Genomic DNA, 16,101 nt, shown 5'->3' on the forward strand with positions numbered 1-16,101 from the left:
AATGATCTTGTTTACTGCTCGATAGTCAATAGAGAGCCTCCAGGTCGCATCCTTCTTCTATATGAATATAATTGGGCTACCATAAGGTGATGAGCTTAGCCTGATGTGCCCTTTCCGCAATAGTTTCTGCATCTGTCTTTTGATCTCATTGTTCTCTATAATAAGGTTGATGGAGTTCTTGACCTGATAGTGGAGAGGTACACTTCTGGGTGAGGAAAAAATATCCCTATACTCCTCCACGACCTTGTTCATCTATTGTTGTTGTGAAGAAGAGCCCTGCCTGGAAGCCATAGCTACAACCTTCTTCTTTTCATAAGGGCGAATCATTAGGGAAAAAAATTCCTGGTTTAGGAAATGATCTTACTACATTTCTTTGCAGTTATCAAAGAGATGGCAGTAGGCGAGGCTAGCTCCGGTATCCTGTACAACCTATTAGCCAAGGTAATAACCACATAGCGAGGTCTATAATCATATATAACATGTTGCTTCCATAAGTATGGTTGTCCTAACAATACATCACAAACTTCAAGAGGAACAACATAATACAGTATCTCATCCATGAACGGCTTGATGTTGTAGGGAATATGACACTATTGCATGATGCGAAGATCTCATCCTTGGTGAAACAACCCGATGGTGTATGACTGTGGATGTGATTTAGTCTTTAGGCCTAGCCGCTTTACGACCTTTGCTGAAATGAAGTTCTTTTGGCTCTTGCTGTCGATATTGAACTGCAGTGGAGAACCCTTCATGCACATCTATGGCTGGAAGAGGTGTTCCCCCTCCTGTGGATCTTTGGTATCAATCTTCTATATCTTGGTGGTGGTCACGGTGGCACTCATCTCTGCATCAATGATCTTCTTCCCTTTGTCAGTTCCCTTATCAGGTTGTAATTTAGAGTTAGAACTTGCGTCTGATTCAGAAGCATGCATCTTGGAGACCAGTGACTGCCTGGCCCGAAAATAACTTGTATTGCGAGTGGAGCTCTTATGGATCTCACACTATTTCCTTGTGTCCATCTTCGTCTTCGTGGGGTTGTTATTTTCTTGTGGCTTCGGTGGGAAATACTAAGTATCCCCACCTTGGCTTGGTCCTTTGTTCTATGGTTTGGGGGCGCCTTTTCCTTGCTTTGGATTTCCAGATCCAAAGTCCTACTTCTTCTCTTTAAACTTGTGCTCAATATTGATAGCGTACTAATACACCGTGTCGAGCGAGGAAATGTCCAAGAACTCCATCTCATCCTAGATGTATTTTTGTATACCACTACAGTACTTGAGGATGAAATTCTACTCAGTATCCTTGATACCCAACATTGTGCGAAGGGTATGGAAAATATTTGTGAAATTTGGCACATCTTTGTCCCTTCCCTATCGTAGCATGTTCCACTTTGTGTATTTTTCGTCATACCTTCCGACAAGGTAATATTTTTCCTTGATGGCGTCTCAGAAATAATTCCAAGTGGGTGTAACTAATAAAAATGAGGGTTCACCCACATCCTTTTATTCATGGTAGGTTTCCCACAAGTGCTTAACATGTGGGATGTCTTTGAGAAGTGCAAAAGTAATATTTTCCCTATTTGAAAAGTCATGAATTGAAAAATATCCTTCCAACAAATTTAACCATTTATCTACAATGTATGCATCTATCAAGCCTTCTAATATGGGAATATCAAAGTTAAATTGTACCTTATAAGGAGTGGTGCCTCTACAGTGGCTGCTGGATGAATATGCATTACCTGTGGATAGCCGTCGAAGGATCTGAGCAAAGTTATCTATCATCACATCCCTCTGTCACTCTAGGGATTCCTTGAGAAACATTTTGAAAGGATCTCCTACCCACTAATCTTTATTTTCTTCTACCATGGGTGGTCGTCCGGTTTTGCAAGGTTGATCTTGCAATGGTTCAACCAGATCAAACCCTCACTCCTTATACCCTGACCTCGTTGGGGATATGTAAAGGAAAATAGAGAAAAAGTAGACCACTATGACACCATTGATATGAACATAAACAAGAATACAACAACTTACAGATTTAATCATAAACAAAAAGATGCAACATAAAAACACTACATTTCATTAATAGAAAAATATTGAACTATGCTTACAAACAAAATGAAAATAATATATCTCAGGTGATGGTAGCTTATCTCTATGAAGAGATGTGATGGCTACATGCCTCTGAACTATGTTACAATGTGGCTCAAGGGACTATTTATTATTTCAAAACATCAGAAGACCCTAAACAACCAATATCGTAACCCCAAGAGATGTAACACCAAGAGTTCGTGGGCCCCGTTTGGGTTAGTTGGGCAACCAAATTCCTCGGATTATAACTTGGTCATATTATCTCCGTTTGGCGTGTACAATACCTTGCTGGAAAGGTCACTCTGAATACTACAGGTTTTGCTGTAGGTTGTGGAGCGGAATAAAATGTTGTTTAGGCAGCCAAAATTGCTTTGGAAGTTCAGGACCCGAAAAAATGATAAAAATAGTAAATGCTGAAATGAACAAGGAAACATATGAAACTGATTGGGGGGTCTAGGTGGAATAGGTAGGTGGCCACCAATAACCACCCTAACACCTTCAAGCTCAAGTGGAAGGATAAGCAACTAAAATCCAAGTCAATACCCAAGATGAAATAAAGCACAAGGTTAGAGGTATGATAAATCACAAGTTGAATGTAATTATTGTAAGAAGCATGGTCATTATTCAAATGAATGTAGAAAGAAGCAACATGACATTAGTAACAAACCAAGTGCAAATTTCACAAAAGAAAGTAAGAACCAAGATAGCATGTTTTTATCTTGTAATGTAGCATAAGAAAAACAAAGGGACATGTATGGTTTCTATATTCATGGTGCAACAACCACATGATAGGGAACATAGAAATGTTTTCCCATTTAGATGAAAGGGTGAAATCTGAAGCGACATTAGGGACTAATAGAAAAGTCTTTGTCATGGGAAAAGGAAAGGTCAATATTATAACAAAGAAGGGGGAGAAGAATTACATTTCGGATGTCTATTTGGTCCCTGGTTTGAAGCATAACCTCATAAGCATTGGGCAACTCATGCAAAAGGGCTATAACGTATTTTTCAAAAACGTTGAATGCACAATTTTGGATAAGTTTCCAAGCAGACAACTAATTGCAAAAGTTCATATGAGAAGCAATAGAATTTTTCCCCTAAAGATAAAATAATTTCAAGGAAGAAGGTGTACAACCACCACTGTCAATGAATTCACAAGAGGATGAAAGTAAAGTTGCAGCTGTCATGCAAGTAAACTTTCAACTAGAGGTCAAAGATGAAAGCTGGTTATGGAATTTGAGATTTGGTCACCATAATTTTGTTGGATTGAATTTGTTGCATAGGAAAGGCATGGTTAAGGGATTCCCACTCATAGAAAAACCAAAAAACCTATTGGAAGGATGCATCTTCGGTAGATAGCATAGAAAGACATTTCCAATAGGAAAGTCAATAAGGGAAAATGCACCTTTGGAGAATGTCTATTCAGACTTATGTGGACCAATGCAGACATCATCAATTGGTGGAAGCTACTATTTCTTGACCTTCATAGATGACTACACAAGGAATACATGGACCTACTTCCTAAAACATAAAAGTGAAGTGTTTGAATGCTTTCGTCAATACAAAGATCTTGTTGAGAAGTAAAGTGGACACTACGCCAATGTTTTGAGGACTGCCATATGTCGTGAGTACATCTTAAATGACTTCCTTCGATTTTTCAAGGAGCGTAGAATTCACAAGCAATTTACAACAAGGTATACACCTCAACAAAATGGTTTCGTGGAAATGAAAAATAGGAGGGCTATGTAAATGGCAAGGAGTATGTTGAAGGAAAAGTATTTTCCAAATGACTATTGGGTTGAAGCTATCACTTGCACAACATATATCATTAATAGGTTCCCAACCAAAAGTGTCAAGAATATGGTTTGTGAGGAGTCATAGAGTGGAAGAAATCATAGTGTCACTCACATGAGAGTGTTTAGATGTGTGTCATATACACGTCCCAGATGAGTTAAGGAAGAATTTGGATAAGAAGGGGGTGAAATGTATATTTGCTGGATATAGTGATGAATCCAATGCATACATGCTCTAAAATCAGATATTTAGGTGAAATTTATGAGCAAAATGAAGATGATACTAGTGCTGGTCTGAATTCCGCATTTGCATTGTTTCGTCATGTAGATGACCCAATGCGTTTTGAAGACGCAGTGGAAGAAGAAAAATGAGATGCGGCAATGGATGAAGAAATAGGAGTAATAGAAAGAATGACACATGGGAGTCAGGAGACCTTCCACAAGGAAAATAATTTATTATAGTGAAGTGGGTCTATAAGAGATAGAGAAATTCAGAAGGAAATATCGAAAGGCATAAAGCAAGGCTAGTTGTCAAAGGATACAAGTAACAAAATGGAAGAGATTATTCAAGGACATTTGCACCAATCACGAGGATGGAGACAATGCATACAATGTTGTTGATTTCTGTGAAACATTAATGGAAACCGTATCAAATGGACGTAAAATCAATGTTCTTGAATGAAGTTATGAAAGAGGAAGTATATGTCGCGCAACCCCCTGGTTATGAAATAGATGGCCAGGAAGACAAGGTGTATAGGTTGAGGAAAGCTCTTTATGGGTTGAAGAAAGCACTATGTGCATGGTATCAAAGGATAGATGCTTACTTGTTGGACAATGGCTTTGACAAATGTGATGGTGAACCTACTCTATACATCAAAGAGAGTGATGGTAAGCTACTTATTGTTGGATTATATGTAGATGAATTGATTTTTAGAGGTAGTGATGATTTCCTCATTGATGATTTCGAAGAAGTCATGAAAAATGAGTTTGAATTGACTCACTTGGGGTTTTAAGGTAATTTTTGGGCATAGAAGTTAATCAAACAAAAAATGATATTTTTATTTCACAAGAAAAGTATGTAGTAGACATCTTGGAGAGGTTTAATATGAAAAAGAACAACCCCACACCAAATCCAATTGTCATGGGGTTGAAGTTGAGCAAAGAAGATTGCATCAACAATGTCAATTCAACATTATACAAAAGTATGGTGGGGAACTTGATGTATTTGACAACAACTAGCTTTGTTATAATTTATGTAGTAAGCTTGTTGTCAAGGTTCATGGTGACAACCAAGGAGATGCATTCGCAAGTGGTCAAAAGGATTTTTAGGTATGTCAATGGGATAAAGGAGTATGGCATTTTGAACAGTGCTACAAATTATTTTAGGCTAGTTTGTTACACTAACAGTTATTGGGTAGGAAGTTTTGATGATAGAAAGAGCACGTCATCACATGTTTTTCATTTAGGTTCAGGAGCCATTTCATGGGCCTCAAAGAAGTAGCCAATAGTGTCATTGTCAACAATAAAAGGTGAATATGTGACCACAATATCAACAAGATGTCAAGAATTTTGGATGAGAAAAATGTTGAGGGATTTATGCGATGAACAAGAGGGAACAACAACTATTTTCTATGACAACAATTCCATAATTGCACTATCAAAGAACTCTGATTTCACAAGAGAACCAGGCACATTGACCCTAAATTTAATTTTATTAGAGAATTGATTAACAATGTTTAAATTGTGTTGTATCACTGCAAGTCACAGGAACAATTTAAAAACATCTTCACAAAGTCATTGGCACGTGAAAATTTTGTCTATGTAAGAAACTGTTTGAGAATAGTAAATGGTTGTAGTTGTGATTAAGGGGGAGTGATGGAAAATTAATCCCAAAGATGGTGTTAAATACAATGACAACAACCATACATGTTGTACACATGTAGATCAACCAAGTAGATTTTGTTTACAGGTCGCGGATTTTTGTTTGCACATTGAACGACATAGATTAAATGAAGTTCTGAGCAGGAGTACAAATTCCCCATTCTGCAACACATCAGACCATTCCGCTACACATCATATAATTAAGAATTGAATGTGAATTTAATGGACGTTTGGTAAATACATACGGTCAAACATAATTGAATGTGAATTTAATGGAGGTCTGGTAAATACATATGGTCAAACATTTATTCGCAACTGTACTATGCAACATATGCAAGTTTAGAAAATCTATATTTTGTACAAGCACCCGTACAATGTCTTAATACTTTAACTTTGTCATGAATTAATGTGTTGAAATGTATGTTTTTAATATACATGTATGTAGAAGTCATTTTTTATATAGGGGAGGTAAGTGAAGTTTTGGAGAGAAAATGCTGAAATTTGTGGTGGGTGCATAAAAACAGTTTGTACAATGTTTTACAAATAGTTACTCCGCAGCCCCTCATGAAGTAGCCATAGTCTCCGTATGAATGTATTTTATGTATTAAAATTATAAGCCAAATTTTTATCATGTTACTCCATTTTTACTCTATTCTGTTGTGCTTTAAATTTATGAAGTTTTACCTTCGTTTTTTTGTGGAAATCAATTGTGTGATTTAATGTCCACCGCTGAAGTCTTCATCCTCTGCTTTAATCTTTCACATTTCTAGGTCAAGATAACCATTAGACTTTAGTTCATTTTCTTCTGTGTAGATAGTTTATTTTGTATTATCTCTATGGTGAAAGAAATTTCAATGGACGGAGGCGAGGAGTCTCCCTCAACAAATGAGGAGATAAAATATTCAATTGTGGCGAACAAATCCCAACTTGACGGAGCCTTTGAAAACACAAAAGATCAACCCAAAGAAAAATAGAGTAAAATGGAGCAACACAATAAAATATTGGATTATATCTTAACGTGTGAAATACATTTATATGGAGGATGCGACTCCTTCAGCAAGTAAATAAAATATCTCATTGTGATTTATGCTTCACTACGGGTTGAGGAGTAACTTTTTGTAAAACTTCGTAAGAACTTGGGACTCCTTCAGTAAGTAAATAAAATATCTCGCTGTGATTTATACTTTACTAGGGGTTGAGGAGTAACTCTTTGTAAAACTCTGTAAGAACTTGTTTTCACTTGCCTACCAATATATGCTCCATGACTTCTCATACTTACACCTCTAGACTATGCTAAAGACCTTTCCACATGTATATTAAAACATATAATTGTAGGAATTTACAGGGTAAGTTCCTCAGAAAGAACACCAAAAGGACACCGCTCACAACCAGATCACAGATCAATACACCAGTATTTTTGACGTGGTTAAAACCCTCAAAGAGGGAAACAGTCCATGGCCTGCGCCAACGTGGCTACTACAGGCAATTTATTAATCAAAGAATGAAAATTTACATAAGCTTCTCTCATGCACAGATTACCTGAACAATCACCCTCCATGCGCTTTAAATAGAACTCATGGACCAATCGGGTGTCAAGCCACGGATCAAGTGTTGGTAATACCGAGGAGAGAATGAACCGTCGGATCACTACATATCATGACCGTCGGATTATAAGTTACAAAATGTACAACGGTAGAGAAACACACTTTACCTAACTCTATACCTAACTCTATACTAGACCAAGTTGAACTTAACTATTTCCTATGTGTCGGAATATCCTAACATCCCCCCTTAAGAACAACTTGGGATAGGATTGAAGGATTTACAAATATGACACAATAGGAGAAGGAAGGAGGCACTAGAGCCTATCCCCCCTTAGTGACAACTTCCTGAACTCCAAGCATATATCGAAGTTTAGTGAACTTCGCCTCTGTGAGAGCCTTTGTGAAGATGTCTGCAACCTGATCATCTGTTGAACAATATTGCACTTCAAGAACATGGTCATGAATGAGCTTTCTGATGAAGTGCATGTGTAGTTCAATGTGTTTGTTGCGCTGATGCTGGACTGGATCTTTGCATAGCTGAATGGCACTTTGATTATCACACCAAAGTGTGGTTGGATGCTGCTGCTCAAAGCCAAACTCTGATAGGATCTGACGAAGCCACAAGGCTTCCTTACTAGCTTCCACGGCACCACGATACTCTGCTTCTGCTGACGAAAGAGAAATGGCAGCCTGTTTCTTACAAGCCCATGTAATAGGTCCTGAACCAAGAGTGAAGACATAACCGGCAGTAGACTTCCGATCATCAGGGTCACCAGCCCAATCAGAATCAGTGAAACCAACTAATAGAGGAGCTGCTTTGGCACTGTAATGAATCCCAAACTGTACTGTACCTCGAACATAACGAAGTATTCTTTTAGCTGCTTTCCAATGACTTTCACGGGGGTTTTGCATAAAACAAGCAACAAGGCCAACAGCAAAGGAAGGTCAGGACGAGTATGGGTTAAATACAAGAGTTTTCCTACAAGTTGACGGTATAAGGTAGCATCAACTTCAGGAGAAGTACAAGAGACTGAAAGTTTGACTCCAGACTGAAAGGGAGAAGGGGCTGGCTTACAGTCTTCCATGTGAAAATGACGAAGAATATCACAAGCATACTTGGACTGGGAAAGGGAAATACCCTCCTTGGATTGCAAGACTTGAAGACCGAGAAAATAGTGTAAGTGTCCTAAGTCTGTCATTTCAAATTTCTTTTTAAGGCTGGACTTCACATGGTTTATAAGGTTGGGATCACTACCAGTAAGAATAAGATCATCAACATAAAGAACAAGGATGATAAGAGAGTTGCCCACTTTCTTGGTGTAGACAGTATTGTCAGAATAACACCTAGAAAAGCCAGATTCTAAAAGAAAGCTATCCATTTTGGCATACCAAGCCCGAGGAGCTTGCTTGAGACCATAAAGGGATTTCTTAAGTCGACATACAAGGCTGGAGTCTGTTTGATGAAGCCAATGGGTTGTTCCATATAGATTTCTTCATGCAAGTCCCCATGCAAGAAGGCAGATTTAACATCCATCTGATGGACTTCCCATTTTAAAGAGGCAGCAAGGGAAAGAACAAGGCGGATAGAGTTCATTTTGGCAACAGGGGAGAAGGTTTCAGTGTAGTCAATGCCTTCAACCTGTGAAAAGCCCTTAGCAACAAGACGAGCTTTATGTTTATCAACTTTCCCATCTGGTCCATACTTGGTTCTGTAAACCCATTTACATCTAACAAGTTTGCGTCCCTTTGGTAGAGGAACAAGATCCCATGTATCATTTGCCAACAATGAATGATATTCTTCATTCATAGCTGCTTCCCAATGTGGATGGCCTGAAGCTTCTGCAAAAGTGTCAGGATCATGATTTACTGGAGCTTGAGCCAGTAAAGAAGAGGCTCTTTCAAACTGAGAACGTGTACGTCGCTGATCTGTAGGATCACCGGCAAGATCACCTGCTGCATCCCGAGTAGCACGGACCCATCTTGGAAGTTGAGGATCCTGAGAAGGTGGGGGAGGATTATCATCCTCACTTTCATCATCTGAAGAAGAAATGTTTTCAAAAGTAGAAGAGATAGGAAGAGGTGGCACATCCGCCGGACTAGGCTCGCAGGCCGATTTATTTTCATCAAATTTTACATCTCTTCTAATGATAACATTTTTGGACTTAAATGGAATAAGTCTATAACCTTTTACATCTTCAGAATATCCAACAAAAGTACATTTCTCACTCTTAGGTTCTAAAGCTTTATGCTTTTCATCTGGAATATGGGCCCATGCTTCACTTCCAAAAACACGAAAGTGACTTACATCTGGTTTAATGGAACTCCAAGCTTCTTCTGGAGTGATATTCTTTAGAACCTTAGTAGGAGTGCGATTGATTATATAATTTGCACAATTAATTGCTTCGGCCCAAAAACTAAGACTGAGTCCTTTAGATTGCAGCATACAATTAGCCATTTCCTTTAAGGTGCGATTTTTCCTTTCAGCTACACCATTTTGTTGTGGAGTGTATGGAACAGTATGTTGCATTTGAATTCCATTTTCGGTGCAAAAGTTGATGAATGTGTTTTTAACATATTCTCCACCATTATCAGTTCTTAGCTTAAGAATTTGATGTCCAGATTGTTTTTCAACAAAGGCTTTGAAGGCCAAAAATGTGTTAAATACTTCGCTCTTGAGTTTTAAGAAGTATACCCAAGTGCGTCTGGAGAAATCATCAATGAAAGTTAAGAAATACTTGCAGCCAGAGAATGAAGCAACAGGAAGTGGACCACATAAATCACTGTGCACAAGCTGTAAAGGGGCTGAGGCGTGCCAAGAGGCACGTTTTTCAAAACTGTCCCGATGATGTTTTCCGAGTACACATCCGGAACAAACACCATCTCTGCAAGATACCATAGGAAGACCTGTCACCATATTTTCTTTACATAGATGCTGAAGGGAGCGATAGTTTAAGTGACCAAATCGCTCATGCCAAAGTTTGCTCACTTCATCATTATGAGCAACAAATACTGAGGGAAGATTTGATGACCCAAAGTTGTGAAACTTATACAACCTTGTGGAATCATCAGCAATACCAGTAGCTAGAATCTGTTTAGGATCTCTTAGATCCTTGATTACAACATCATGAGGTGAAAATTCAACAATTTTACCTTCACCTGAATGAGTTATCTGATATACAGATAGAAGGTTGCAGGATAAGGTTGGAACACATAATACATCATTAAACTGACCATTGTCTAGATGAACAGTTCCAGTCCCTACAACATTAAGAGATCTATCATCACCAACATATATATTTTTGGTGTTACAATCATTTAAAGAAGAAAACATGGCTTGGTTTTTGGCCATGTGATAAGAGGCTCCAGAATCAATGAGCCACTCATGAGAATGAGAAGAAGAAGATACATTTAATGCATAACCAGACTGAGATGATTGACAACGACATGCAGAAAGTGCCATTCCTGAAGTTGAAGTTGAAGTATGCTCCACATGGATGTTATGTTTCTTCATTGCGGCTTCCAAGGCTTCCATCTTCTTAAAGCATTTAGATTCTAAGTGGCCATCTCGATTACAAAAGTTACAATGTCTATCAGTCTTCTTCCATTTGTTTTTATTGGTCTTATCATTTTGCTGAAATGATCTTTCATTTTGAGGCTGAGTTTGCTTAGGACCCTTGTTTGGTTTAGGACCATTCTTTTTAGGATATGACTTCTTAGGATTCTTTGAATTTGGTTGCTGCTGGGCGGCTAACGCTTTCTTGGAAGAGTTTCCAAGATTAAGAAGACCAAGGTGTAAGAGTTTTTCTTGTTCTCTTATTAAAGAATCACAAAAAGAGTCAAAGGAAGGGGCCTTGTAGTCTTTTCCTTGACAAATGAAAGCTTCCCTTGTAGAATGGAAGGTGGAAACAAATACAGAGTAGGCTGGTCCCAACTTAGTAAGAATGGAATAAATAAGGTTACTATCTTCTTTCTTAACCTTAACACCTTCCAAGAGATATCTAAGGGTCTTGAATTTGGACAAAAATCTTCAATGCAAGAAAAATTATTAGGATCCAATGTAAGCAACTCATTTTCAAGTTGATGGGCTCTAATTTCATTTTTAATCCCAAAAACTTTAGTGATTTGTTCCAATGCTTCATGAGGAGTATCAAGTTCTGCAATATGGAATCTAAGATCAGGAGAAATAGACATCCCTATCAAACCACGTGCTTGATCTTGTCTATTTTCCCATTTTGCAGCCTTGTCTTCATCTTTTGGTTTCTTCTCTTGGTCTGTGGCTATTCTGTAGAGACCTTTACTTCTAAGTAAATCTTCCATGTAGGATATCCATTGGAAGTAGTTAGTGCTGTAAAAAATGACTTGGCATGGACTTTCCATTTTAAAAAAAACTGAAGCTGAAGATGCTGAAAGTAAGTGTTCCAATGGATAGATCTCGAAAAATTAGGCGGTTTTAAAAAAAACAGCTCTGAAAAAAGCTTCCGGATGAAGAAGTTATGGCTTTTTGAAAAAAATTTGTTGAAGTTGCCGGCAAAGTGCGCGAATGTGCGGGAATGAAAAATCCGCCCCCACAAAATGGAGACTTGAACCCAAGACCTCTACTCTCTTAAAATAGCTTTGAACCAATTGATCTATACAAAAAATTTGAGAGAGAGAGAGAGAGAGAGAGAGAGGGGGGGGGGGGCCTTGGTTTGCGTGCTTGCCTTGAGAAAGCTCTTTTTCCCTACAAAACACAAAACACAAAACCCAACACGGACATGCAAAGAAAACGAACCTTATGGCTCGAAGTTAGCTTTAGCCAAAAAACTAGATATTTTCAAAAATGAACCTTGTGGCTCAAAGTTAGCTTTGGCCGGAAACTAAATATTTTTCTCAATGTTTCTGATTTTCCGAGATCACCCTAAGGTCAGGGAAAAGAGCATACGCATGAGAAAAATCCTTCCTTTCTGTTTCTGATTTGCCCAGATCGCACAGAGTCGCAGGGCAAAGAGCATACGCAGAAATGAAAGGTATAGATCTGGTTAAAAAAAAAACTAAATAAACTGAAACCGAAATAAGCAGAGAGAAAATAACAGTAAACTGCAAATAAAGACTGTATACCTCCAGATCTTAAAAATGACGCAGCTAGGGCTACCGGAAACCTTTTCGCGTGAAACGAAAGGGGTTCCTCACTGGAACAGATGCTCCGAACACAACAGAGCAGTCCTCTCGGCCCGAAAGCAGTCAGAAACAGTAGATCTAGGAAACGGAAGTCGGATGCAGTTCTACCGGCTTCAGATTTTGATCACCAATGGACGCGGCCCTCAAATAGCTCCGATACCATGTAGGAATTTACAGGGTAAGTTCCTCAGAAAGAACACCAAAAGGACACTGCTCACAACCAGATCACAGATCAATACACCAGTATTTTTGACGTGGTTAAAACCCTCAAAGAGGGAAACAGTCCACGGCCTGCGCCAACGTGGCTACTACAGGCAATTTATTAATCAAAGAATGAAAATTTACATAAGCTTCTCTCATGCACGGATTACCCGAACAATGACCCTCCATGCGCTTTAAATAGAACTCATGGACCAATCGGGTGTCAAGCCACAGATCAAGTGTCGGTAATACCGAGGAGAGAATGAACCGTCAGATGACTACATATCGTGACCGTCAGATTATAAGTTACAAAATGTACAACGGTAAAGAAACACACTTTACCTAACTCTATACCTAACTCTATACTAGACCAAGTTGAACTTAACTATTTCCTATGTGTCGGAATATCCTAACAATAACTTTGACTTATTAATACATGAGGGGCTGAGGAGTAACTTTCTGTAAAACTCCGTAAGAACCTGTTGTCACCCACCCACCAATATATGTTCCACGATTTTCTCCTCTTGACCTCTTAGAATTCTCATACTTACCCTTTCAACTATGCTAATATTAAAACACATAACTTTGACTCCCATGACAGAGCAAATCATTAAGATACAAGATACAAAATGAAGTAAATATTTCACCATACATTTACCAATCCTTCATTAAATTTCCATTTTCTATTAAATACTTGATGTGTGTGGCGGAATGACCATGTTGAGGAATAGGGAAGTTGTACTCCTCCTTAGAACTTTTGTCTTTCAGGCTGAAGACGAAATCCAAAACCTACAGTTAAGATGTACCAGACGTATGGTTGTTGTCGTCTAATTAACTAGGTGGTATGGTTGTTGTCGTCTAATTAACTAGGTGGTTGAGATTAATTTTCCAACATATAGTTGGTTTCATTATTTACTAATCTTTATAATTTGTTTCATTATTCACAATTATTTCTTGCCCGGAGCGGTGAGATCAATCACTAAAGGGTAGAGATTCACATTGTAACTCTCCATGGTTGCATCACCAGTTTAGCTTCGATTGACACCGCAATGATCACCATATCTCATTGCTTTTTCCTTTTGATGAGCATCTCTTCCTTGCCTCCATGAACACTTGCAAGGCCATGGATAAAGATTATATTTATAAAATCATGTTGTTAGTTCTATTAAATTCATATATATATATATGTTAATTGATGTGGCATGCATTAATATTTTCCTACTAACAAGCCTTGAGCCATCCAATTCAGTACATTATCGTGATATAATACGAGAGGTTTCTATGGTAAACTGAGTTTTACCATCATAGTTTCCACAAACGTGACTTCTATCGATCTGCATAGGATGTTGAGGAATCCTTTCCATTGTAGGAATAGGTTGCGTCCCATGCCATTTGTTATATCAAATTAATGATTGAGTTATTTAAGCTTTGTCAACATGCCTTCACAAATTTTGCCTATTATTCACCTCTTTGAACAGAGACCAGGGAACACTCAGTTCAAATCATGGATCCTAACCGATTATATGTAACAACGATTTCCCTCAAATGAGACGTTACAATCTACTATGCCATTTAAACCTTCGGTATTAATTCATACCTGATTTTCTTAATTCCTCCGAATACATGTAAGTTATTTAACCAAAGGTTAAAATATTTTGATCGTGCAGAGTCGTTTTAAGCAAATGGTCTGAAATAAATTTAAGATAGTTAGAGATAGAGCTAAACATCAACAAATTCATCGTGTTTATGTATTCATCCATCTGTACAAAGATACTCTTCCTGATCATAGCATACTGATACAGAAGGTTAGGTGTGGTCACAGAAAGAAACATATCGCAGCTTTACTCTGGATAAAATGCCGTCTCCAAAAAATTTAATTAATGCTCCATTCCCTTCCATATAATTCATCTGTGTAAAAGACATTTCTATCGCTTAACACCACACTCTAAGTCGATTATTTCGCTAGTCTCCTGAGATTGTCCGGGTTGATGAATCTGCACTTCACGAGCGTTGTGTTTGGCGGGCTGAATGCGGCCTGCCACATTTATAGAGCCAGGAAGAAGACAGTGCCTACAAACAGGGCAGGAAGAGTGAGAACGAAGCCATTTGTCGACACATTCCATGTGGAAGCCATGGTTGCAGCTCGGCAACACTCTTACACCTTCACCTTCAACGAAGTCTGCCAAGCAAATAGCGCACTCTGTTGCAAGTTGTGGCATTGATTTGCCATAGATGATAGAGGGAAGAGCTTCTATGGATTTGTCCTTCATTCCAGTATTAGCCCGTCTGGTGGCCATATGATCGTGGCATGACCTCCAAATCTTGTCCCATGGAATGATTGAAGCCAACCCCATGAGAGATATGACAGTGCAGAGCAACGCAAGAAGAATGAGTACCGTGCTTTCACTCATATGAGTAGTAATGGCCGATTGAGGAGGTAGCGTATCGGTGGAAACCTCTAAAGCCATTCTTCCCTAACTAATCCTAAAATGCCCAAATCGCGCAGAGTCTCTTGTGGAATGTAGCATAAAAGACTTGCCAGACAAAAATTTCAGACAAGGCTTAATTCTTTCGCTCTGACAGAAAACCAATCTCACAATTACTCGGCGATTGCCTGTTTCTGCGTGAAGGAAGCTCTTTAAAGATGCTGGTTCTAGTCTCCTAGATTGAATAGTGAAAAAGCATAATAGAATAAACAATGAATTTTCAGGAATCCGATTAGATACGCCAGCCTAGCTGATCGATATCACTTTGTCAGTGGGACAATAAAGAATTATGTATCTAATCTGTGTACCCGTCCAAGACGAGGAAAGCCAGGTATACCTAATTTCTTATGGTTTTCCAAGTTGCTCCGTATGAAAAACTCCAAAAAAAAACAAAACGAGTTTGATGGCGGCCGCCCCTTTGAACATAGTAAAGTGAAAATAAAAAATACGGATACCAAAATTATAAATTAGTAGGAAAGGGGCCGACAGTAAGCTAGGTCATCTTTGGCATGATCGGCCGCTCTGTGGATATGATTTTCGTCATGTATAATACATTATGCAATCAATATCGATCCTATCTGCTGTCTGGCCATCCTGGAGATCTCGGATTTTGTTCGGCTTATAAAATTGTAAAGGAGTTCCACCATTTGGATACACTCATTTTCATTTAAACAGTTGAAAATGGTACGCAATGGTACGCATTCCTACCAAACCATGTGTTGAAAACGATTTCAAATTGCGAAATCGACTCTTCTCAAATATCATTATCGGATCAAAGATGCATCGAAAACTCGTTAAATAAATAAATATCGGAATCCATGGGCGTAATCGGTATCGAAAACCATGGCATACATCAAATAAATAGTAGTTTCTTCTATAAGTGAATGAAGATTTTCTTGTTGAAAACTTTTTAAGCAAAATGTGTAAAAAAGTTAGTTGTTGGGGGTGAACATTC

At 38.4% G+C, this 16,101-nt stretch overlaps 1 protein-coding gene across 1 annotated transcript; it reads right to left on the reverse strand.

The window, feature by feature from the left end:
* Positions 1-14,380: 14,380 nt before the first annotated feature.
* Positions 14,381-15,268, reverse strand: LOC149235166 (RING-H2 finger protein ATL78-like). The gene has a single exon (XM_089461303.1). The coding sequence runs from the start codon at positions 15,126-15,128 to the stop codon at positions 14,586-14,588; it is 543 nt and encodes a 180-aa protein (XP_089317429.1). The 5' UTR covers positions 15,129-15,268; the 3' UTR covers positions 14,381-14,585.
* Positions 15,269-16,101: the final 833 nt, after the last annotated feature.

The sequence above is a fragment of the Pinus tabuliformis genome, chromosome 8 (genome assembly GCF_031772625.1).
Source record: "Pinus tabuliformis cultivar Carrire ecotype Pingquan chromosome 8, CPIR1, whole genome shotgun sequence".
In the NCBI taxonomy this organism is placed as follows: Eukaryota; Viridiplantae; Streptophyta; class Pinopsida; order Pinales; family Pinaceae; genus Pinus; species Pinus tabuliformis.